The sequence below is a fragment of the Diabrotica virgifera genome, chromosome 6, assembly GCF_917563875.1.
Source record: "Diabrotica virgifera virgifera chromosome 6, PGI_DIABVI_V3a".
NCBI classification, from domain to species: domain Eukaryota; kingdom Metazoa; phylum Arthropoda; class Insecta; order Coleoptera; family Chrysomelidae; genus Diabrotica; species Diabrotica virgifera.
The window spans coordinates 23,209,514-23,237,141 of record NC_065448.1 but is presented as its reverse complement, the minus strand read 5'-3'; the positions used below and the strand labels follow the sequence as shown (position 1 = coordinate 23,237,141).

The 27,628-nt window shown below is 33.2% G+C and overlaps 2 protein-coding genes across 9 annotated transcripts in view; one reads left to right on the top strand and one right to left on the bottom strand.

The window, feature by feature from the left end:
- Positions 1 to 9,910, top strand: part of LOC114331374 (uncharacterized) — a 31,965-nt gene extending 22,055 nt beyond the window's left edge. The window contains exons 5-7 of the mRNA XM_028280942.2: positions 3,160 to 3,414; positions 6,856 to 7,050; positions 9,722 to 9,910. Of these exons, the coding sequence (XP_028136743.1) occupies positions 3,160 to 3,414; positions 6,856 to 7,050; positions 9,722 to 9,793 (522 nt within the window). The 3' untranslated portion in view covers positions 9,794 to 9,910. The remainder of the gene's footprint in view (positions 1 to 3,159; positions 3,415 to 6,855; positions 7,051 to 9,721) is intronic.
- Positions 9,911 to 12,755: 2,845 nt separating this feature from the next.
- The window catches only part of LOC114331380 (phytanoyl-CoA dioxygenase, peroxisomal), a 61,144-nt gene continuing 46,271 nt past the window's right edge, over positions 12,756 to 27,628 (bottom strand). For all 8 annotated transcript variants that reach the window (XM_028280966.2, XM_028280952.2, XM_028280959.2 and 5 more), the window contains 2 exons: positions 22,266 to 22,403; positions 12,756 to 15,591 (listed from right to left, as the gene is read on the bottom strand). In XM_028280966.2, the coding sequence (XP_028136767.1) occupies positions 15,517 to 15,591; positions 22,266 to 22,403 (213 nt within the window). In that variant the 3' untranslated portion in view covers positions 12,756 to 15,516. The remainder of the gene's footprint in view (positions 15,592 to 22,265; positions 22,404 to 27,628) is intronic.

Here is a 27,628-nt window from a genome sequence, read left to right as displayed (position 1 = left end):
TATGATTATCGTTAGTACAAAATTCGAACATCCCAAATACCATAAAGTGACGTGGATTTCCCCAGACCAAAAAACATGGTCACAAATAGACCATATTCTGATTACAAGAAGGAAGCAAACATCGGTAACAGACGTGAGGTCCTACAGAGGTGCACATGCAGACACAGACCATTTTATGGTGACTGCAAAAGTAAGACAAAAAGTCAAAAGAACACTAAAAAACACGACAACAAAAAATAAATGGCACGTAGAAAAACTGAATACTCCAGACATAAGGATTAAATATGCTGATGACATGAACAAAAAACTGAAGGAACAATCTAAACCTACAAAGGATATAGAAACAGAATGGAGAAATATAAAAAAATGTATAAATGAAACAGCGGAAGTACACGTAGGGATAAAAAGAAACAAAAAAAGACAAGAATGGTATAATGAAGAATGCCATAAAATGTTAAAAAAGAAGGTAGAAATGAGACAAATGTGGATAAGAACAAATAGACAGGATTATAGGGAAGAATACAATATAATAAGGCATGCATGTAAGAAAAAAATAAGGAAAATTAGACGTGAGTGGTTGGATGATAAGATAAAAGAAATAGAAAAAGAGAGTAAGAACAGAAACACAAAAGAATTCTATAAGAAAATTAGTGAGCAGAACAAAACGTTTAAAGGAAAGATAAAAAGCATAAAAGATAAAAATAGAAAAGTATCAGAAAACGATGAAGAGTATAAAGAAATTTGGACTAACTATTTTAAAGAATTATTAACAGAACAACAAGATCAAGACCTAAATGAAAACAGAGGAGAAGAGACAATGATGTTAGGAAACCAGCTACAAATACCAACAAAAGAGGAAGTTGAGGAAATTATTAATAGCAGCCGTAATGGTAAAGCCTCAGGATCGGACTGTATCAATATGGAGCTTATAAAATATGGTGGTGAAGAATTAAAAGATAGATTATACAATTTAATAAAAGACATATGGGACGAAGAAAAAATGCCGGAAGAATGGTACAAAGGACAAATTATCACGATTCATAAAAAAGGAGATCAACAGATGTGTAAAAACTACAGAGGACTGACGCTATTAAACACAGCATATAAAATCATGTCCGCCTTAATACAACGAAGACTGACCGAAGCTACCACGAATATCATAGGACACTATCAATGCGGATTTGTTAAGGGAAACTCTACAACAGATGCCATACATACAGTTAAACAAATTATGGAAAAAGCTCATGGATATAAAATAGAAATTGAACTGCTTTTTATAGATTTTCGACAAGCATTTGATACAATAAATAGATCAAAACTAATGGTAGCTCTGAAAGAAATGGGAATACAACATAAATTAAGAAGATTAATACAAATGACAATGAGTAGAACTGTAGTTAGTATAAAAACTCAAGTAGGCGACACAGAAGAATTTGTCATCAATAAAGGGGTGAGACAAGGAGATTCATTATCAGCAACTCTGTTTAATCTTGCCCTAGAATACGTCGTCAGGAAGATCAACAAAGGCACCCTCCGAACGAGAGAAGGACAAATAATAGCATACGCTGATGATATTGTGCTAATAACAAAAAATAGAAAAACAATGGAACGAATGTTAAACGAAATGGTAACAGAAGGAAAAGTAATGGGATTAAAAATAAACCAAGAGAAAACCAAAATAATGAGATTTGACAAAAACTTTGAAAACAGAAAGGTTAGAGTAGGAGAATACACTTTTGAAGAAGTCGAAAAATTTAAATATTTAGGAATATTAATAACAAACAATGGAGAAAGAGAAACCGAAATCAAAGAAAGGATTATTACAGCAAATAAGAGCTTCCATGCAAATAAAAAATTACTTAAAAATAAGTTATTGAGTAAGAAATCAAAAATGAAAGTATACAAAACAATAATTCGACCGACGATGATGTATGCAGCCGAAACTCTTAGCATGACAAAAAAACAAGAGGAAAACCTTAGAATACAAGAAAGAAAAATACTAAGAGCAATATTAGGACCAATAAAAATAAATGACAATGAATTTAGACAAAGAACGAACCTTGAGTTACTGGAAGAAATTGAGGAGGATATAGTATGTAAAATAAAACAGCAAAGAGCAAAATGGCTAGGACACATATGGAGATCCGGATCAACTACGACGATATACTCAATATTGGAATGGACACCAGCTGGCAAAAGAAGACGTGGAAGACCAAGATCTACATGGTTACAAGAAGTAGTAAGTGATCTCAACAATGCGGGCATACGACATTGGAAAGGGAAAACCAGAGACAGGAAAGAGTGGAGAAAAATAACAGAGAAAATTAAATAACGAACATGAGGACTGATCTACCTCAAAACATAGATCTAGAGAGCGTAAGCGGCGTAACCCCTAAAGGGGTGTTTAGCCACTATATATATACTTACTTTTTGAGTTATCTCCGAAAAACCGTCCAAAAACCTGTTTTTTTTTCTGTTAAAAATGAACATATTCACTCGCAAATAACTCAAAAAGTATTGACTTAGAGAAAAAACTCTATAGAACAAAAGTTGTTTAGAATTAGTCATTTTATCCAATTCCGGTTTTATTTTAAATGTATATTTTTCACCTTTGAGACGGGATGTAGAATTGTAAACTTTTTCTTATATAATAATAGACAATTTCAGCTAACTATTCCCAAATTTTCATCCTTCCTTTATTTTTTTTTGGGTCAGATTGTTTTTTGATCCGGCTACTTGGTGATTAATGTCTATTAGCAAACTACAAGCTTATCTCTTAGTGATTAAATGTAATGTCCTATATACTTAAAAAAACCCGTATGAGATATAGTTCAAACCAAACCCTTCTTTCACTACATCATAAATTATGACATCATATATGATTTTGAGAAGAATGTCGTGAATCATTGCATTTTAGGTAAATCAGACATTTGCCAAAATTTAAATTTAAATATAGTTTATGTTCAAATTTATTTTAATATTAGTCTTTGTTCTTTTTAGGTATATCTTGCCACATTTAAAGTATTTTAAGGAAATAATAAATAAATATAAAATAACGTTTTTACTATACAATGTCAGAAAATACTAACCTTGAATGACAATTTTCATTTTACCCGTTGACATTGTGATCGAGTTTTTTTATTTAGTATGTATTTTTAGAAAAACAATTTGGAATATGAAGAAATATTTGACGGTTATCCAGTATTTGCGCTATGGGCCACCCAAGAAGGAGCTAGAATGGTTCTACTGGTAGGATCTCGCAATTCTGCAGTCGTAATAAGAGATGCCATGAGCGGCCTTCATCTGCGAACTATGGAGAACATAATAGCCCCCACAGTATATTCTATGATTATGGAAAGAAATTTGGTGTTCTGTGGCACTACCTCGCATAACATTTTAGTCTTCAATTTTCACGTAAGTATATTAGTACTACTTGATTAGAAAGGTTTTTGCAATTTGTTATTGGATGTATTGTGTGTAGAATCCTGTCTTTTCATTTCTTTTTTGTTTTCTGCATTTCATAGCTATCTTTCTGGCTCTCATTTATAACAGTTCGTAGACAGAACAGTCTCTTAGTACAGTTGAGTCCATGGTTCTTTACCTGTGTGTCATTAATACCTGGCGAGATAAAACATATACTTTTTATCTAACATCACTGTCTTCCACGCATGAAACTAAGGCAAAGCAGTTACCGCCTGTTATTAGGTAAAGACACGTGATATTTTTATGAACGCTCTAGCTAGACTCAGTACATCGAAAAGAGATAGGTACAACAAAGACGCTTGGGGACGTTTTAGGATTTTAAGAACAATTTGTGATGTTTCTGGTTTGTTTACTTCTGGCTGTCAGTTTGTTAGATTTTTTGCTGTTTTTTGCCATGTTTTTGTATTTAGAAATTATTTATATTACACAAAAAGTTGTTTTCACAACTAATTTTATATTGGAGTTTTAAATTTTATGGTAATTGTATTTTATTTTGCCATTAAATTACATTCAAAGATATCCTCATTCACACAGTTAAGGAATGGTTTTGTTTAAGTTTCCGCAAAAGTGAAAGAAATGACAAAAACAAAATATTTTATTTATTATTATTAATCACTAATGCTCATCATCATTCTCTTTGCCTTATGCCCTAATTTCATTTATCCACACAATTCTATCTTGGGTCATATCAATGTTAATTCCCTTTACCAACATGTCCTGCCTTATCGTCTCCCCCAGGTCTTCTTTGGTCTTCCTCTCCTACTCCTTCCAGGAATCTGCACTTCAGCTATTCTTCGTATTGGGTGATTAACGTCTCGACGTTGAACATGACCAAACCATCTTAACCTATGCTCTCTCATTTTGGCATCAATTGGTGCCACACCTAAACTTCCCCTAATATACTCATTTTTAATTTTATCCTTCTTTGTCACTCCACTCATCCATCTAAGCATTCTCATTTCCGCCACATGTATTCGTTGTTCCTCTTTCTTCTTCACTGCCCAACATTCAGTTCCGTACATCATAGCCGGTCTTATGGCTGTTTTATATAATTTTACCTTCAGTTTCATTGGAATTTTTCTGTCACACAACACACCACTCGCTTCTTTCCACTTCATCCATCCAGACCTAATTCTACCGCATGCATCTTTATCTATTTCTCCATTACTCTAAAACTATTGCTTTTTACAATCAGTTCACCATCCAAAGATACCGTTTTATTTGTAGTAACTCCATCTTTAAATGAACATTCCAAATACTCTGTTCTTGTCCTACTAAGTTTTAAACCTTTTTCCTCCAGAGCTTGCCTCCACTGTTCCAGTTTTTGTTCCAAGTCTCTTTCACTATTTCCTACTAACACGACATCATCAGCATACATTAAGCACCAAGGAATGTTACCCTGTAGTTTCGCTGTTATCTGGTCCAAAACTAATGAGAATAAATACGGACTAAGCACAGAGCCTTAATGCAATCCTACTTTCACATGAAATTTATAAGTCTCTCCCACACCTGTCCTAACACTAATCGTTACTCCCTCATACATATCCCTCACAATCTTTACATATTCACCAGGGACTCCTTTCTTATTGAGTGCCCACCACAGAATCTCTCGAGGAACTCTATCATATGCTTTCTCAAGATCAATGAATACCATATGAGCGTCTGTTTGTTTACTCCTGTATTTTCCATCAACTGCCTTATAATGAAAATTGCATCTGTTGTTGATCTGCCCTGCATAAAGCCAAATTGATTCTCGGATATTTCTGTCTCTTCACGTATCCGTCTATCAATTACTCTTTCCCATATTTTCGTGGTGTGGCTAAGTAGTTTTATAGCACTGTAGTTTGTACATTGTTGTATATCTCCATTGTTTTTGTAAACAGGTACCGGTATACTGCTTCTCCATTCGTCTGGCATTTGTCCAACTTCCATAATTCTATTAAATAGGCCTGCTAGCCACCTTGTTCCTGTGTCTCCCAATGCTCTCCAAACTTCCCCAGGAATATCATCTGGTCCTACCGCTTTTCCTTTCTTTATTTTTTGAAGCGCTTGAGCCACTTCCTCGTTTGTTATTTTGGTGACCATTGCTGCTGCTGTCTTCGTTGACTCTACAGACTGTCTGTCAAATTCTTCATTTTAACGGGTGACGTCATACAGATCTAACAAATCGCAACATCATCAGCGTAAACCAATATCTGATGGGCATTTGTACTTAAATTTAATGATCTTTATTTTAGCCTCTCTTAGCACTAATTTTAGACAAAATTCAAAGAAGGTGATATAGAGATAGTATAGAGGTCCCGTCATTTTGGGAAGACACTTTTATACTGCCCTGCTAAGAGAGAACCCCGTATCTCCAAAATTTAAAAAATTGAGATTTTTACACCATATGAATAATTATGATTTATATAACATATTCACATAGAAAAAAAACCCGTATTTTACATTTCTAAATATTTTATGAAAGAAAATAGTTTCCCCGTAAACGCCAAAATGATTATTATGCTTAGTATAAACCTGGCATTTAACGCTTCATAGTAAAAACATGTTTAAATTCATGTTTAAATCTGGGATAAAGGACCCCGACCCCACACCTGTGACGACACCTTCGGGATTGCTCAGAGTAGAAAGGACCAAATAATAAAAAACTTAGGTGAAATTATACCGGAGAACCGCCATCAATTTTGGGACGAATTACCAACTTCCGATTAAAAATAATTTTCATTTTGTATTTTTAAATAAAATTTTTCGTAAATATGTTTTATTCAACAAATCTTCATAAAAATATTATTAAAATATTTAAATGTGTTGCCTCTCGAGGCAGTTATTTATTACATTGTTGCTTACATAAAAGCTTAAGACAAATTTGGATTATACGTGGTTTTAGCTAAGTAAACTTGACATAATTCTTTGCATTCTTAGACCGTATGTCGCATAACTAATGTCCATATTATAATTTTGCAATTTTTTTTTGAAAAAAGTTAACTATGATACCACTCTACCCTAAATGATTTTATATTATTATTGTACCAAAAGCACAACGGGTTAAATAAAAATCTTTAATCGCATTTTTCTCAAAACTCGCTATCGTGGAGATACGGGGTTCTCTCTTAGTAGGGCAGTATAGAAGTCAAAATTTGAAGTTTTTCTAAAGTCACACCTTAGCAATAAATTCAATTCAATGTCAAAATTCAATGTCAGTAACCAATCACCAACTTTAAAGACGGTTCTTAGACCATTTTTAGATGAGTCATAATAAGCACATTAGTGCCGTCCCAAATGACGGGACCTCTACTTGTTTTTGTTTATCACATGACGTCACTTGCTAGGACCATAGATCACTCAACAATTTACTTTTTTGATCTTTTTTAGAACGGCAAGTTGTTGCATACCTACAACGCTACGAATTCCAAAGGTATCCGCTGTATGAAAATAGTCGGAAGATGTCTATTTGCCAGTTGTTATAATGGAAAAGTTTATGTGTTCAACTTAGAAGATAATCGTCATATAGCCACCTTGGAAGGTCCTGGAGGTATAATAATTTCCATGGAAGTACTATCAAATCAGGTATGACTTTCTTTTTAATATTTAAACTCTAAAAATATATTATATACCGGGCAGTGAATCGTCAAACGGGCCATCAGAAACTCAATGGTAAATTCTAAACTGTTGAATTCCTATGTCCCGAAGTATTTTACATCAAAAGTCATCAAATACTACTTGTAGAGGACTGAAATCTGTATTGAAAACAAATGTTAAAAATGTTCTACGAATTAAACACATTCCAAAATTTTACAAAAATATAATAGATTACCAGAAGGTTTGTTCCAATACAACGAGAAACCGTTCATGTAACGATCTCCGTCCGGCGCAGTAAACTAAATGACCCGTGGAACGCACGATATACAGACACAGAACGCATGGAACGTATTATTTTATAGTAACGTGATCGTTACATGACGGTTCTTCGTTGTGTTGGAACCAGAGACATGTTAACAATAGACCAGACTAGTTATATGCCACTCAATGCATCGGGGTGTAACGCCAATATCAAGTACAGTGGTTTAGCTATCTTTGTCTGTCGTGCGAATGTAAGCGTATCTACCAAGAGGTGGGAGTAATGGAACGATACAAACACAGAGGCGGCGGCCATCATATGCCGACCCGAGCTGCTCCGCGATACGCTATTTTTCGGAACTGGCCTAATCTACTTGTTACTATATCTATGGTTGGAACAAACCTATTCGCTGTGAGCCGATGAGTAGAGGGGATTTGACAGTTTTCGCCAGCGCTGTTAGTGGCAGTTTTGTGTATTGAGTTTGAACAATTTTATCAGAAAAGTACAAGTTTCAAACCGCGAGAGAGCGCTACCGACGAAACTCACAGCCAATAAAGACAGAGGTAACCTCTAAATTTCACATGAACTTCTTCTTTTTCTCAATGGCCTCTTGCGTAAGCAGTCATCCAGTCGCACGAATTTATATATTAAATATTAAAATTATAATGAATAAAATAAAAAAAACATAATTACTTTTACTATTAATTCTGTGTATTCGTTCAGTTATCAGGTTACAATAATATTTGAGTTCATAATTTGTGTTTTTGTAGATAAATATCTATTTTTCTCGTTTTGTATATTTCACATACACCAATTTTATCAGAATAGTACAAGTTTCAAACCGCGAGAGAGCGCTACCGTCGAAACTTACAGCCAATAATAATATTGTCAAAGTTAGGCCACATGCAATGCAGAATGTGTATAATGGGTTGCGTTCACAAGACAAGATTTAGGGCCGGTATTTTAACAGCTACTAAAGCTTTTGCTTAGCTAAGCCTGTGTCAAAAGTTAAGGAGAAGCTTAAGCTGGGTGCTGTATTTCCATAATTTCCTTAACTAAACTGGTCCTCAACTGTCAAGTTAATTGGTTTGGTACCTCTGAATATGTCAAAATGCCAGAACTAACTGTTCTGAGGTAAAAGCCACTACTGTTGACATTTAATTTTTTTCTTGTCATCTGTATTTGTCTCATTCATTTTTACTTCACTTTGTGTACATGGTACACGTGTTGTTAGTATATTGTCTATATTTTCTTTGGTTATATGTTTTATTGTTATAGTATTTTTACTACAAAAGCGATAGTCAAGGCAGGTCAAAATTTTTGTCGTAAGAGAACTGTCAAAACATTAGAATGTGACTTTTCATTATAGGGCTTTTCATTCACAGTCAATTGTTTCGAGCTTCTGTCATGTGTCACATAATATTAATATATCTACGTCATACGTTATTGGCATATACCAATGATACAAACCAAAGACGTATGACGTAGATATATTAATATTATGTGACACATGACGGAAGCTCGAAACAAATGACAATCGATGAAAAGCCCTATTGCCATGTTTATTATAAACATGGCAATAATGAAAAGTCACATTCTCATGTTTTGACAGTTCTCTTACGTCAAAAATTTTGACCTACGTAATATCTCTTTTGTAGTAAAAATACTATATCTTACATAAGCGATAGAAGATCCGTCTTTGTAATTTTGTTTATTGGATATATTCCTTAAAATGTCAAATTGAAATGTAAGTTTACTTTTGTAAAATAAATATACCAAGCATTGTAGAAATAAATAATTTTCATGTGCCTACACCTTCCAAATGGAGTAAGAATTTTATTTGAATAATCGTTAATAATCCAATATTAACGTTATTACGCAAAAGTTGGTTTTTAAAATAACTCTAGAATTATTAATCTATAGAAATAACCTCAAAAACAGAAAACATTTTAAGCAAAGGCTTAAACCAATTCCCGTGAGATCTTAAAATTATTTGGTTAAGCCTATGCTTAAGCCTCAAATTTAACTGGAAATACAGGCATCTAAGCTTAAGCTCAGGCTTAATGTAAGCTTTAGCTTAAGTACGGTTGGAAATACCGGCCCTTAACGGGGAAATTATTAGCTTAAATTGAAGAAAGGGAAAAATCACCGGTTATTCACACAAAGCCAGTATTTACCATTACTTAATGTGTCAGTTTGTCAAAAAGATAACTCAGATGATTGTGTATCTTGATTTGTTATGTCTCACGCACTTGGAGATGGAACATTGGAAAAAGATGATTTTAGACTGTCATACACGAACGAAAAATAATGTATTTTGTACTAATGTACTTGCTGTACTAATGTTCTTTCCTTATAGTTATTGCGGACGTTTATTAAGAAAATAATTTACTTTTTTAGGTCATCATGGGTACAATGTCCTGTAAGTTTTCATCCATACTGATCCCAGAACATATTTTAAGGTATCTATAGTTATAATTATTTTAAAGTTGTACATAAGAGTTGTAAATATTATAAGATTTTTATCATTTTATAATTATGTAAATATTTAAGTTCCAAATTTTAAAATAAAGATCTGTTTTTACTAAAGAAGCTCTTTTTATATTTCTTATAACCGCCCAAGCTTATATAATACCTCTATTCTTGAATATGTGATGCAGAGAAACTTGTTCCAATATCAGGAAAAAGGAAAAAAAATAAAATGATTGAATCGGAATACTTGACGGTAAGAATAAGGTAATAGAAAAATGAAAAAGTCCCAGATCTAAACAATAAATCTGAAAATTCTCTTGGAACCACTTTCTGGTAACATCCTTAATCTCTGCATTTTATAATTTATAAGGCAAGGAGATGACGAAGAAAGAAGATGAAAGGGACTCTACAATATGCAGTCACATTCCGTTTATTCGTCTAGAAAAAAAAACCAACGAACGTTGATTCCATGTATTTAAATGATGAGTAAAATGAAAAATTATGCTTATGTTTCATTTCGGTTCAGAGGTGATGCACCATCACTATACGAACGTTTCTGTCTCTCCAGACCTCTTCAAAAGTGTTCAAGTAGCCCCACTGAAGACGCCTGGAGAGACAGAAACGTACGTATAGGGATGGTACATCACTTCTGAACCGAAATGAAGCAAGCTGTTTTTTAATAAGGTTATAGGTGGGAAAAAGAACTCTAAATAAACCAAAGGAAATCAGAAAATTCTACCAAAAACTTAACAAAAGCAGAAAAGAATTTAAACCAAGAACAATGATATGCAAAGGCAAAGAAGGAGATATAGTAACTCAAGAGAGTGAAATACTACAAAGATGGACTGAATTTTTCAAAGAAAAGTTATGAACAAAACGGAGATCCACTATACGATGGAATTATTGGGACCGTGCAAGTTCGGCAAAGCGACACCTGGTTTCTACGCTCGGCAACATTATTCGCAGTTTTAATTATATTGGCCAATTATATTAGTCCTGGTTACTGGATAATTGTCAAGGCCATAGTCCAAAAAAATAATAAGAAAAAATAAGATTCAGGTTATGTTATTAAAACGTAAACAATTGTATGTAGTAAATAAAATTAGTTATTAAAATGCAGTACTGCAAGCAAAATACAATTAATTTAATTTAGCTTTATATAATAATTGCATATCATATCAATATTGTAGAGCAATATATAATTTTTCTTCTTCAATGACAGTAGGTATGAAATACATCAATTTGACAATTTCAATTGACAATATGACTTATTTAAGAAAGTTGCTATTTATTTATCCGCTATTCTCGCACAATCGTTTCTCGTATCCCCGCTGAAATGCAAGAAGCTGTTACCAGACTTAAAAAAGAAACAAGTCACCTGGATTAGACAACATTAGAGCAGAATTAATAAAAGTAGGCGGAGAATCCCTATTGAATGCGATACACGAACTAATAGTGAACATATGGAATAATAAACAACTGCCACAAGACTGGAATACCGGAGTAATTATTCCATTACATAAAAAGGGAGATCAGCTTCAATGTAAAAACTACCGGGCAATAACGCTACTGACTGTGGCATATAAAATACTGTCAAATATTGTGTATGAGCGATTGAGACCATATGCGGAACAAATAGTTGGGGGATATTAATGTGGTTTCTGCAGGCAGAAGTACACAATAGATCAGATCTTCGTCTTGAGGCAAATCTTGGAAAAGACTAGTGAATTTAATATAGACACACATCATCTCTTCATTGATTTTGAGAGTGCCTATGATAGTATCCATCGAGAATTTCTGATCCACGCCCTGAAAGAGTTTAATATTCCAACTAAACTCATCGATATAGTAAAAGAAACACTTAAAGTACAATGCAAAATTCGAATTAAAAACGCACTATCCATGTTAGAACGGGCCTACGACAAGGAGATGCCCTAGCGTGTATTATATTCAACATCACTTTAGAGAAAATAATTAGAGTCAAAAGTCAACACCAGAGGAACAATAATAACAAAAAGTGTACAAATATTGGCATTTGCAGATGATGTTGATATCATAGCTAGAAGCAAAAGAGAAATGATAGAAGCATTTAATGATATAGAAAGAGCGGCACAAAACAGTGCCTAAATATTAATGAAATAAAAACCAAATACATGAAGGCCAGCAAATCGACAGGCCAAGAAACCTACAGAATCTGACAATAGGAGACTATAACGTCGAAAGTGTGAAAAATTTTACATATCTAGGTTCACTAGATACCGCAGATAACAATGTCAGTGAAGAAGTTAAGAGAAGAATACATATTGCTAATAAAACATATAATGGACTAATTAAACATCTAAGATCTAACAACATCACAAGAAAAACCAAATGCAAAATACACAAAACCCTGATAAAACAGGTTCTTATATATGGATCAGAGACATGGACACTGTCGAAAAGCGATGAGAACTTATTAGGTACGTTTGAACGAAAAATCCTTAGACACAAATAAGGGGGTGAAAGAAAATGACGTATGGCGCAGAAGATATAATTTTGAACTATACGTAGCATACAACGAACCCGACGTCATAACATCCATAAAGATCGGACCTCTGCGCTGGATAGGCCATGTTGAACGGATGTTGGAGACCGAAACATATAATGAGGCAAACACCAGTAGGGAGAAGGTCAAAGGGAAGACCCAAACTTAGACACATGGAACAAGATCTGAAAACACTTGAGATTACCCACTGGAAGAACAAAGCAAGGAACAGAATAGAATGGCGGAAAATCCTAGAACAAGCCAGGACCCAAAAAGGGTTGTCGAGCTACTGATGATGATGATGAATAGGTGGGACTCAATTTCTCCCTAAATAAATACATAAGGGAACTTGTAAATCTCCTGATAATGAAATGATTAACCAAATAGATCATAAAGTCAGATCAGAGATATTCTGGGTAACTTTTATATATTAAAACATTTTTTTAGTTAAAAATATTTTTTTATTAACAATCACTTAGTTAATATATAAAAATATATAGGTATTAACAATACAATCATTAAAATCTGAATAACATATAACCCGTAAAATTTACAAATATAAGCCCTCAAATATAAAATTTATTTAAAAGTCTTCACTAAAGATGCTATTTATGTATTCGGAAGTGGTTTAGTTGCTGTATAAGTATACAGAAATACATAATTATAAATCAGAACATAACATCAATATCTGGCACTAAATCAGTGCTAGGTATTTATGTTATGTTCTGATTTACCACAGTATGGGGAGTCCTACGTTTCCTGACGTAACATCAATGAGTATTTAATCAAGGGCGTCATTTAATAGTGATAGGAGGGGGCATTTGCCCCCCCCCTATAATATTGGAATTTACAAAAAATGCATAAATTTTATTACTATGATGATTTAGTTGTAATAATTAGGAAATTAAGCTTTATTACAATACTAATGATTTATTACGAATAGAACAAAATAACCACTCAATGTCACGTTAGTGTAGTAATGGGTACCGTCGTAGTTTCCTCGCAGCAAAAATCATCCACCACTTAGTCTAGTGGTATTATTTTTGTTTCTTTTCTTTCATCTGCCATCAACATAAGTGAGGACAATTTTTCATCACCAGTAGAACTTCGCAGGTACCTACCCTTTTACTCTTTTTAGCACAGAGAAAAATGTTTCATTTCCAACTGTGGTGATAGGCAGTGTAGCACAAATATGAATCACTTCTGAGTATGCCACTAGAAGCACTCCGAGAGATTCGAGTAGTGACAAAACGGAGTCTTCATCGCATGTTTGTAAATGGTTATTGGCTAAAGGCAGTTGCAGATGTAGAAGTTATATATTTAGAAAATTTTTGTAGTTTTCTATTAATGGCTTTAATTCCTCTTCCGCCATGAATGCTTGATTTTCTTTCTTAAAGGCATCCGGTACTGGGAACAGACCTTCATTTTCTGAGAAGCGACGATTGTGTTCCATGAGAATGCTATCTTTAACTTCGAAGTATATGCCTTTGTTTCGGTATATTTATTGCCAGTTGTTGACATTAATACGCTTATAGCGAGTCTATGAGGAACAGTCATCGTCCTTTTTTGCTCGTCAAATAAAACACCACTACTGTCTGTCAAAGATTTAGCCTTTTCTAAAACCTCGCGGTATGTGTCGTCAGTTCTGGATTTTTTAAGTTCTTCTTTGGTACTTTTGATTAGATGCATGGCAGTTGCTAAGTCAAGTTCTTCGGCTTGTAACTGCTGTGACAATAAGTAACGCCTAATATCTTCTCCATAGAACAATGCATTACCTGCATTACCTGCGCTTTTATTCCGATACTCTCTACACTGGCCTTTTTCCTTCATCTAGAACAGCTAAACTGGTCTGGCATGTCTTTCGAATTTTCGATACTGCATTCAACCAGTATCTTGTTACGTTACAGTCCTTTCCAAATTTAGTAGTGGTTTATTCATCCTCTGTTGTATTTTTACAAAAAGCTGATGGCGAGTAGCAGTGTTGGAAATGAATCGATAGAGTTTGAACTGTAGAAAAAAGTCTAACTTTGTCAATGTTACCCAACACATCCACTACAACTAGATTTAGTCGATCAGCCTCACAGTGGAAGTACGTAGCATGAGGGGCTAAATTTTTAATTCTCGCCTGGACCCCGCTGATGACATTCGCTCCGTCGTAACACTGACCAACGCAGTTTTCTATGTCTAGTCTTTTATCCGATAACATCGATTGTATGGCGTTGGCTATACTTTCGGCACCACAGTCCTTAAGATGGTGCAGCCCGATAGCACGTTCATAAATTTTTGTGCCCTCAGCATCAACATAACGGATTAAAATTGCAAGCTGTTCCGATTTGGTTTCAGCTGTATCTTTGGTTTCATCAGCCATTATAGCAAAGAATTCGACTTGATTACCTTTTGTGATAATATTTTTCAGCAGTCTTGAAGAATACACATCAATTAAATCATTTTGATATTCCGGTGAGCGGTAAAAACTTTTTTTTTTTGTATAAATACCCATCTCTGAATGAAATCATACGTATCACTGACAATATAGCAGCTTCGAAAAAAAAAGAAAAATTCGGTAACAACGAATTTTGCTTTTTGTGCTTGCCCCCCTCAATCAAAATTTGAATTGACGCCCCTGAGTATTTTAAACATCACATATTATTTTATGTGAACATGTAACTTTTCTACAAGTTCATAACATTCAAAGGATTTTTACCCATATATTTTGGTGGCTCAAGCATGTAGGTACACCTGTAAGCATAATCCTTATGTATTTTTAACCTTAGTCAAAATTTAATATTCATGTTTGCATTTATAAGTGATTATATGTACTTATTTCAGGTTAGCAGCGCTGATGATGAAATTTTTATGTCGAAAACAATCTGTAGGGTCTGCCCGAAAGGGTCTTTTTAATATAAATATACCTTATAAAGGATTTTAATAAATAATTTGACAATTTAATTGACAAGCTAGTGCAAGCTCATCATGCATATGATTTTTAGAGATATTCCAGAGTAATGACTAAAGACTGAGATTAACAGTCAACTCTGCAATCTCTTTTGACTTTTCAGTACATACTTCCAAATACCTTTTTTAACACATTATGGCTACAATATCTAAAACAAGTTAATTATGCAAACCCATAATTGGATTATCTGAAAAAATATTACTCCGATACAAAAATAGCAACTTCTTTGATAAAGGCACGTTACTAAAGATGACTGTCGTATCTTTGGAAATTTCCAGGTGGCCCCCGGACTAACCTACTTTTACTTTTCCATACATCCTGAAAGAGAAAAAATTAACATTATTAGTTAGGTATTTTCATTTCATATGTTTTTTTTTAACTAATACCTAATAATAGAGCAGTAAATACCTCGAAAGACGGGAAAGCAATTGGACCTGATCAAATTCCTGTTGAGTTACTCAGATTGTTAGATGAAGAGAGAATTACGTTACTCCAAAGATTTTTCAACCAAATCTATAAAAAAGGAACATTCTCTGTCCAATGGCTTGTATCCCTTTGCCAAAAAAGAACAACGCAACAAAGTGTAAAGACCACCGACTGATAAGTCTGATGAGCCATTCTTTAAAATTATTCCTCAAAGTTCTTCACTACAGAATCTCCACAAAATGCGATAAGGTTATTAGTTGCTCACAATTTGGATTTAGAAAAGGCCTGGGTGCCAGGGAAGCACTAGTTGCAACCCAAGTGGTAGCTCAGAACTGCTACGATCAAAGGAAAGATGTAATTATGTGCTTTATAGATTATGAAAAAGCCTTCGATCGAGTACAACATCATAAACTCGTACATATACTAAAACAACTCGACATAGATCAAAAAGACATTCGTTGCATAGAAGCTCTTTACTGGAATCAAACAGCTGTCGTCAAGGTGGATAATGAAACAACGCAAGCTCAAAAAATTCTCAGAGGTGTATGACAGGGATGCATTCTCTCCCCACTACTGTTCAATTTATATTCAGAAAGTATCTTCCAGGAAGCTCTTGAGGAATGCGAAAGTGGCATCACAGTAAATGGTACCTTGGTCAATAATATACAATATGCGGATAACTCGGTCTTAATAGCAGACAATATAGAAGACCTCCAAAACCTTCTTAATAAAATTGGAGAACATAGCGAGAACATGGAACTTAACATCAATATAAAAAAACGAAGCTCCTTATAATCAGCCGTCAATTATGTCAACATCAAAATGCAAGACTAGCATATAACAATCAAATGTAGACCGCGTAAGAAAATTTAAGTATGTGGGAACCTGGCTATGTGAAGACTGGATGTCGGATATGGAAATTAAATGTCGGATAGAAAGGGCCAGAAGTGCATTCATGAAATTCAGAAATGTCTTTACGAACTCTGACTTTGACTCTGACTAAGACTAAGATTCACGAAATGCTATATACAGGGTGTCTGCGTAACTTGGAACCATATAGGAAACTTTTTTAATATTAATTTTACGAAAAAAAGTAATTCTTTATAAAGTGCTCTGCATAGTCTAAAACCTAAGATGCAATCATCAGATATCAAATTTTGTCAACAGTATACGAGGTATATCAAAAAATATTAATTTCGCTCAACAGCAAACTACCTTTATATTTCAAAATATCAAAAAATTTTATTATGAAAAGTTATTTGTAATTAAAAACCATATTCAAATATGCAATAAAAGCCTTCTACTTCAAAAAAAAATTTCTGAAATTTTCCTTAATTACCGATTCCGAACAGAATTTGTATTTATTAGACATGTAATAACTCTTTTATTAATAATTTTAGAAAAAAAAGTTATTCTTTATAAAAATCTGTGCATGGTCTAAACCTCAAGATGCAACCATCAGTTATCCAAGTTTGAGGTGTGTCAAATAATATGAATTTAGAAAGAATTCTAGAATTCTTTCTAAATTCATATTATTTGACACACCTCGTATAAAATTAACAAACCTGGATAACTGATGGTTGCATTTTGAGGTTTAGACCACGGACAGATTTTTATGAAGAATAACTTTTTTTCCTAAAATTATTAATAAAAGAGTTATTACTAAAGCTCGGATTTATAGGCAACAAAAACTGAAGAAAAAGGCGCCTATGTAGGCAAAGATTTTTATTAAAAAAGGCAGGAATATTAACATTTAGGCAAAATATAGGCAATAAAGGAATATAACTTATTATTTATTGTACAAAGTGAATTAACGTAATATTAACTTAAGGCAGGTATATTTACACATTATAATCATAACATTAGTATAAATAAACTAGTAACTAAATAACTGTTAATTAATAATTAAACATTGACATATGTAATTGGAGCATATTTCAGAGCGGATAATAAATCTGGCATAATTTGTAATTCCTCGGAAAATGTCCCATTCAAAACTTTAGCAACATTAGATAAAAACGAAAAACAAACCTTCATTCTTGTCGAAAACATATTTCATTTTTTTTAAAATTAATTGACCGTTACTTCCAGGTGCCGATTTAATTTTCGTCTTTAAAGTATCTATTAATTTTACTGACTCACATAAATTTATCTCTTGTTTTTGTAATAAGGTAATTGTGGTAACTATTAATTTATAATTGTCATTGATATAAGCGAGTTCCTGTTTCAATTTGGGATTTTTTAATATTTTTTTTGCTTCTCGAATGGCTTCGGAAATATCATCATCAAATTCTGACATAACTAATTCTATTTCATTGCAGTGTTCAAAGTAAAAAAAACTGCTTCGAGCCAGGTTCCCCACCTTGTAATTACTGGTTTAGGTGGCAAATGGGCACCGGGAAGTCTTTCTTTATATATTTGCACCCTCAACGGAGCCTTTACAAAAACTTTTTTCATAAAATTTATAAAATTATTTACCAACGGAAACAGATTTCTTATTTCTTCAGCAATTCTATTTACCCCGTGGGCTACACAAGTGCAATGAATTAAATTAGGATAAAAAATCTTTAAATTAACAGCAGCTTTTAACATTTATGCTGCAGCATCTGAAAGCATTACAACTATTTTATTCACTGGTATAGGGTTGGGTAAAAAGAGGTTTGTTAAACTATCTTGTATAAATCGAATTATTGTTAAATTGTTTGTTTTTTCCAATTCTTTAACGGCAACTAAATAAGGTTTTCTCGCAAAATTTTCGTTCAAAATTCCAATCATTAAATTAGCTATATACCTGCCGCATACATCTGTCGTTTCATCCACGATAATATACAAAAAATTGCCCTCAAACTCCCGCTTAATTTTTGAAATACATTCCACATAACATTTTTCCACAGTATGTTTTCTCTATGTACTCTCGTCCGGTAAGGATTTATTAAGATATTTTTCGAAAAAGCATTTAAAACTAGGGTTATTAACTTTATATAGAGGAATGTTGGATGCAATCATCATCTGGCATAAATCAAATTTAAATGCGTCTTCCTCCTTTTTTTTTGAACTGCTTAAACTATCCCGCAGAGATATTTGGGCTAACTTAGAGGAATTTAATTTTTCCAAATTACGTTTATGAAGTGGGGTTCCACAATGCTGGTCAATAAAGTACTTCTTTCTACTTGAAATCTGAGAATTAAAAAAAAAATAATTATAATTCTAAAACCGCTTTAGAATTTAGTTATGTTGTGGGACGAGAAAAAAAGAGAAAAAATAAAACTTACCGATTTGCCGCATGGTTTACAAAATGCTCCATCTCCTTCTAGAGAAAGTTCCGAATAAGGTGCGATCCATAGCCTTAATTTAGATGTCATCTTTTCACACAAATGTCTAAAACGTTTTAAAACGTGTTCTTTGCTTTTCGGTATACGCAACAAAACTAAACTAGGATATAGCAATTTGTGACTAAACTCTGATACAGTAACCGACTGTACAACTGATAATAAACTAATAAAGCTTAGGGATTTCCAAATAGTTAACCCTCAAGTATCGATCAGGTACATTTTCCTAGAAATCTGTTATATAAACAAACCATTGATATATTATTATTGACCCAAAATTTTATTATAGAATGGTTTAGTAATAGAATAATATCATGGGTAGTACCATGAAAATTTAAAAAAGGCACAAATAGGCGGAATTTACGAAAAAAGGCAAAAAGTGCAAAAAACAATTATAATAGGCAAACTAGGCAAAAAAAGGCATTTTGCCTATAATCCGAGCTTTAGTTATTACATGTCTAATAAATAAAAATGATGTTCGGAATCGGTAACTTATAAAAATTTCAGAAAAATTTTTTTTCAAGTAGAAGGTTGTTATTGCATATTTGAATAATGCATCCTGTCGCCAGTGGGGGTACAACGGCCTCCTTAATTCAGATGGACTTACCCAAGTTTTTCTTATGTATTTTGACCCGTAGAACACGAATTTTTTGGGTAACAGTCGATCCGGATGTCGATAAGATTGTTATAAACAAAGAACTTGAGGAATCACATAACAGCGATTTTTCGCAAAACAAAACATGTTTTTGTATTTTTTGGGCCATTCTAAACAAAAAATGATTTTACAAGTTTTTTCGTAGGATGCATAGTTTTCGACATAAACGCGGTTGAACTTTCAAAAAATCGAAATATTGCAATTTTTGAACCCGAATAACTTTTGATTGAAAAATAAAATAGCAATTCCGCTTACCGCATTTGAAAGCTCAAGTCAAATTCTATCGATTTTGATTACTTTCATTGCTAAAAATTATTTTTTTATTGTTAAACAAAGCTGTAAACACATAGTGATTGAATGATGTTTTCAATGTATTTCTCATTTGAAATCGAACGAGTAGGCGCGCATACATACAATTTCTACGTAGATTAAGTACATTAAAACGCATGCATTGGGCACGGGAAACACTATGTGTTTATGGCTTTGTTTAACAAATAAAAACTTTATTTTTAGCAATGGAGATAATCAAAACCGATAGAATTTGACTTGAACTTTCAAATGCAGTAAGCAGAATTGCCATTTTATTTTTTAATGAAAAGTTATTCGGGTTCAAAAATTGCAATTTTTCGATTTTTTGAAAGTTCAACCGCGTTTATTGCGAAAACTATGCATCCTAGAAAAAACTTGTAAAATCATTTTTTGCTTAGAATGGCCCAAAAAATACAAAAAAATGTTTTGTTTTGCGAAAAATCGCTGTTATGTGATTCCTCAAGTTTTTTGTTTATAACAATCTTATCGACATCCGGATCGACTGTTACCCAAAAAATTCGTGTTCTACGGGTCAAAATAGATAAAAAAACTTGGGTAAGTCCATCTGAATTAAGGAGACCGTTGTACCCCCCCCCCTGGCGACAGTACTATATGGTTTTTAATTACAAATAACTTTTCATAATAAAATTTTTTGATATTTTGAAATATAAAGGTAGTTTGCTCTTGAGCGAAATTCATATTTTTTGACATACCTCGTATACTGTTGACAAAATTTGATATCTGATGATTGCATCTTAGGTTTTAGACTATGCAGAGCACTTTATAAAGAATGACTTTTTTTCGTAAAATTGATATTAAAAAAGTTTCCCATATGGTTCCAAGTTACGCAGACACCCTGTATATGGTCGGTGCTCCTATATGATGTGGAAGGATGGACTTTAAAAATAAACACAATGAATAAGCTAGAGGCATTGGAGATGTGGATTTATCGACGAATCCTTAAAGTTCCCTGGACCGCACGAATAACAAATGAAGAAATCCTGAGAAGAATTGGTACAGAACGACAATTGCTATGCACAATTAAACATAGAAAAACGGCACCTTAGAGACGAAAGATACCAGTTTCTGCAAACCTTAATTGGAGGAAAGATCGAAGGAAGAAGGGGAGTAAGCAGCAAGAAAATGTCATGGCTCCGTAATGTCAAACAATGGACAGGGCTAAGAAACATAGGAGACCTAATACATACTGCAAGGGATAGAGAAAAATGGCCAAACGTGATCGCGAACATCCATTAGTGGATTGCATAAGAAGAAGAAGGGAAATGAATCCTAGGTGAATATGCGGTGAAGTGAGAAACACGTATGAAGGTGTAACAACTAGTGTTAGGAAGTAGGACAGGTGTCGTAGAGACAATAAAAGTAGGATTGCAACAAGGCTCGGAGCTTAGCCCTTATTTATTCTCATTAGTATTCGATCAGTTAACAGCGGTACTACAGGGTAACATTCCCTGGTACTTAATGTATACTGGCGATGTAGTGTTAGTAGGAAATAGTGAAAGCGATTTAGAACAAAAACTGGAACAGTGGAAACAAGATCTTGGGAAAAAAGTTTTTGGTAGGATAAAAACAGAGTATTTTGAAGGTCCATTTAAAGATGGAGTTACTACAAATAAAATGATAGATATCTTTGGATGGTCAAATAATGATTGTGAAAAGTAATAGTTTTAAGTATCTAGAATCGGCATTACACATTTGTGAGGAAATAGATGGAGATGATGTAGCAGAATTTCGGTTGGATGGATGAAGTGAAAGGAAGCGAGTGGTGTGGTGTGTGACGGAAAAATTCAAGTGAGGCTGAAGGGATATTTCTATAAAACAGTCACAGGACCAACTATGATGTACGGAACATAATCATAATTTTTGGCTATAATTTTTTGTGAATCCTGGCCTGCTCTAAGGTCCATCATCGTTGCCATCTTCTGATTTTTTAATATCTCTAAGTCGGCCTCAACTCCACCTAACCATTTACCGATGTGGTACAAAAATCATTAAAATTTGGGAATACGTTGGACATGTAGCTAGGAGCGATCTAAACAAATGGCACAGAACAATTCTAACCTGGAAACCATACCAACACAAAAGACCCAGAGGCAGACCTTCTATGAGATGGACAGATGATCTGGAACGGACTGTCGGGAAAAATTGGCTACAAGTAGCGTACAACAAAAAACAAAGGGAAGGAAGACTTGAAGAGGCTTATGTTCAGATGTGGACGTGAATGGCTAGACGAAGAAGAAGAAGAATATACGTACTATGAAAGACATTGGCATTCCACGTTTGATAGTTATGGTTTCAACTTCTTTTCTAATATTCTCTTGAAGTGTTCCTGTGACGTCAATAAATTCGCAATTTGTATCCGCAAAATGGCATGATATAGCTCGTCTATAACCCTGGAACAAAAATTTTTATATAAGTAATCCTGACATATGACTGTAGGTAAAGAAAAACAGGTAATTACAGTAGGAAAAATGAAAGATTGCCCATGAACGAACATATAAAACACGCTGTATTTTTACGTCACCGTGTCACAAAATAAAATTGGCCAAAGCAAGTACATGTAATACTTATATATTATATAAGCTTTTCTTATAGTACTGGTACTAGTTCATTATTTTCTGGAACATAGAAAATATGTGTTTAATATGATCGCTCATGGGTAATCTTTCATTTTTTTCTACTATACCTATAAATATACAGGGTGTCCAGAAACTCGACAAACGAAGACAGGAGATTCCTCAGATAATTTAAAGACAATTTAACCCAATTCACCTAGTCTGAAAATGCTTCTTAAGGGAGCTAGAGCTCTTTGAAGATGGCGTCATGAATAGTTTTTCTTAAATACCTTCAGAAGGCTTCTATTTAGAAAAACGAAAATTGGTATGCCTATTTACTTTTCAGAGATGAATCGATTCCATCCATTGCAAATTTCTAGTACCGGTCACAGGCGTCCGTTTAGGGTACAGCAACGGGTATTTTATCGCATAACTTTTTTGTCCTTAACTTTTATGCATTTTTGACACCGGATTATTAAATTGTGAGGTATTCTAGTACTAAAAGGTACTCTTGCTTTAAGTCGGTAGGACACACCGTTTTCTAGAAAAATCGATTTGAAAGTTTTTCGTTTTTGGAATTTGAAAAAAAAATTGAAAGAACTTTTTAACAAAAAACGAAGTATTTTACCAACATAAAGTAAGAGTAACTTTTAGTACTCGAATACCTCATAATTTAATAATCTAGTGTCAAAAATGCTCGAAAATTCAAGACAAAAAGTTATGCTATAAAATAACTGTTGACCTACCCAAACGGACGCCTATGACCAGTACTAGAAATTCGCAATTAATGAAATCGATTTATCTCTGGAATATAAATAAATGTACCAGTTTTCGTCTTTCTAAACAGATTTTTTTTTGAGTTTTTTTTTTAATTCAGAAAGCGAAAAATTTTTAAATCGATTTTTCTAGAAAACGGTGTGTCCTACCGATTTAAAACAAGAGTACCTTTTAGTACTGGAATACTTCACAATTTAATAATCCAGTGTCAGAAATGCATAAAAGTTAAAGATAAAAAAGTTATGTGATAAAATAACCGTTGCCCTACCCAAAACGGACGCCTATGATCGGTACTAGAAATTTTGCAATGGATGGATTAGATTAATATTTTAAAGATAAATACGCGTACCAAATTTTGTTTTTCTGAATAGAAGCGTTCTGGAGGTATTTAAGAAAAACTAATTACAAGACGCCATTTTCAAAGAGCTAAGTGAATTGGGTTAAGTTATCTTAAAATTATCTGAAGAATCTCCTGTCTTCGTTTGTCGGTAGAGTTTCTGGACATCCTGTATAATAGTGAAAAATTAGAAGTTTGAAACAACAACTTTCAGCTACTTAGCACTAACGACTGGACAACTGACTAAGAACGAGCGAGAGAAATACTCATAAAAGGAAAATAATTTTACAACATGAACAACATACTAATAATAAACAAAAACGCAGTAAAAATAACAAAAATTAAAATTCTTGAGGTCCTTAAAGACGGGTCCTTATTCAGTGGAAGCAACTGAAATTAACAAGAAAGAAGAAATTAATCTAAAAATAATAGTAAGAAAAGTCATGAGAACCAAACTAGGCCAAAACATGACTAAAAATAGAAAGGATGAAAGAAAAGCGAAAAAAAACGTAGCAGTAGAAGAAGCATAGAATGCAGAAAATATAGCAAAATATTTCATAAAAATAAAATCCCTAGAATGTTTAGGATATAATGAGAGGCTCATCAACAGATAGTCTAAGAGCTAGTGAACCCTCCGAGTAAAGGTCTTCCTGTAAGGCTAGAAATTTGTATAGTGATAATTCATAGCACACCAAGACTAAAACATCTGCCCTGCACGTGTATCTACCAGGTGAATCGAAAAGTGCATAGTTTAGGGGAAAAATAAGCTTTCTCCTGTAAGGTTTAAATTTAAGTATGTGTTTGAGTAAGTGATTTAGAAGAAATGTGTACAATGACAGGCGATTCTGAACAACATAAGACCTTGCCAGGCGAGGGGAAAGATTAGGGGTTTTTCCTAAAATTATTTTTTTTATCGAACAAAGTTTTTTTAGGTTTTTTGAATCATTCCAAACAGAAAAGGTCTTTAGTGACTTTTCTCTTAGGTTAATAGTTTTTGTTATATAAGCCATTAAAAATTTTGAAAATTGCGAAATCGGCCATTTTTAACTCTAAATTGGACATTTAACTAAGAATTTCAATGTTGCCAAGGTAGGTAGATATTCTTTAAACATTGATTGATGAAATCCTGAAGAGTTTTTTGCAATACAATATTAAAAACCCTTTTGTTTTTTAATTGCTAATCAAGTGGGCCCGACACTGTAGTATAAAATGGTATAAGTGAGGACGTTTGAGTTTGCATAAATTCATTATCTCGAGATAAATTCATTATCTCGAGAATGGGCAAATTTGAAGAGAAATCCTCAGACAGATCGATTTTTATTTTTAAATTAGGACTTTCTGGCATATATATAATCCATCTGGGCGTGATGACGTAATCGATGATTTTTTTTAAATGAGTGTAGGGGTTGTGTGATAGCTCATTTGAAAGATTATTTAATTCTCTATTCAGTAATATAAGCATTAACATAATTATGTATACACGGTGTAAACATTTTTTTTTTTGTAAATTAATTTACACAAAAAGAAGAAAATTTTTTTTGTACACCCTGTATTAATAATTATGGTAATGTTTATATAACTAAATAGAAAATTAAATAACTTTTCAAATGAGCTATCACACAACCCCTACTTTCATTTAAAAAAATTATCGATTACGTCATCACGCCCAGATGAATGATGTCACTAGTATTATATAGGGTGAGGCAGATAACTGGCCTATTAGAAATATCTCGAGAACTAAAGGCAACAGAATCATGAAAATTGGAATAAAGGGTTTTGAAGGATGATCTATTAAATGAAAATATTTTCATCTCTTTGCAACTTCCGGTTATACCGGAAGTTGCTTATAACTTCGTTTTTTTAAATGGGACACCCTGTATATTTTTACATTTTTGGATTCTCTTCGATGTCTTCTTTCTTAAAATATAAGGTTTTGTAATATTATACAGGGTATTTTAAAAGATAATTACGTTTTTTTTATTAATTTCGTAGCAACATTCACACCCTGTAGAATTGTAGTAGTTTGACATCTAAAACTCTACTTACGTTCAAATGATTTTTAATATACTCTACTATTGTTAAGAATCATTAGTATAGCTAAATTTTTAATTTTAGTATACAGGGTTGGCCGAAACTCGGAATGAGTATTTTCTGAGTTTTCTTAAATGGAACACCCTGTATTTTTGTATTGTAGTGAAATGATATTTTATAGTACTTCTTTATTTCTTAAGCATTCCCTATACCTAACTGCTTTAATTTGTGAGTTATTGGTGATTCAAGCTAAACATTAATTACCACAAAAAATACGTAAAATTTTATTAGGTTGGCCGTGAAAATACTCAATCCCAAATAATTTTTCAGAAATAAATACATATTAATCCAGACGGGTCCTTAAAATTACCAATAATGGTTTAGCTATCGAAATACCTACTTAGTTAAGATTGTTGGTGCGATTAACAATTAAGCACAAATTAAAGCAGTTAGGTATAGGGAATGCTTAAGAAATAAAAAAGTACCATAAAATATCATTTCATTACAATACTAAAATACAGGGTGTTCCATTTAAGAAAAATCAGAAAATACTCATTCCGAGTTTCGACCAACCCTGTATACTAAAATTAAAAATTTAGCTATACTAATGATTCTTAACAATAGTAGAGTATACTAAAAATCATTTGAACGTAAGTAGAGTTTTAGATGTCAAACTACTACAATTCTACAGGGTGTGAATGTTAATTGTACGAAATTAATAAAAAAACGTAATTATCTTTTAAAATACCCTGTATAATATTACAAAACTTTATATTTTAAGAAAGAAGACATCGAAGAGAATCCAAAAATGTAAAAATATACAGGGTGTCCCATTAAAAAAAACGAAGTTATAAGCAACTTCCGGTATAACCGTTTGTTGCAAAGAGATGAAAATATTTTCATTTAATAGATCATCCTTCAAAACCCCCTTATTCCAATTTTCATGATTCTGTTGCCTTTGGTTCTCGAGATATTTCTAATAGGCCAGTTATCTGCCTCACCCTGTATATATGCCAAAAAGTCGTAATTTAAAAATAAAAATCGACCTATCTGAGGATTTCTCTTCAAATTGGTCCATCCTCGAGATAATGAATTTATGCAAACTCAAACGTCCTCACTTATACTACAGTGTCGCGCCCGCTTGATTAGCAATTAAAAAACAAAGGGGTTTTCGATATTGTATTGCAAAAAACACTTCAGGATTTCATTAATCAATGTTTAAATAATATCTACCTTCCTTGGAAACATTGAAATTTTTAGTTAAATGTCCGATTTAGGGTTAAAACTGGCCGATTTCGCAATTTTCAAAATTTTTAATCGTTTATATAACAAAAACTATTAACCTAAGAGAAAAGTCAGTAAAGACCTTTTCTGTTTGGAATGATTCAAAAACCCTAAAAAAACTTTGTTCGATGCAAAAAAAATAATTTTAGGAAAAACTCATAATCTTTCCCCTCGCCTGGCAAGGTCTGATGCTGTTCAGAATCGCCTGTCATTGTACACATTTCTTCTAAATGAGTTACTCAAACACATACTTAAATTAAATTTAAACTTTACAGGAGAAGGTTTATTTTTCCCCTAAACTATGCACGCTTCGATTTACCTGGTAGATACACGTGCAGGGCTAATGCCTGACAGGTCATAGTTTTTAGTCTTGGTGTGCTATGAATTATCACTATACAAATTTCTAGCCCTACAGGAAGACCGTTACTCGGAGGGTTCACTAGCTCTTAGACTAAGACAAAATTTAAAGAATTACAAACTCCATGTGCAAAACTGTGATAGCAAAGTGCTGTCAAGCTGGTCATACGAGCTAAGGATGAGGATGATGTAAGATTAATATTATATGATCAGACAGTTGGACGAAGAATTTAGGGCTCGGGTTTTGATGATAAATATATAAAGACAAATAATATCT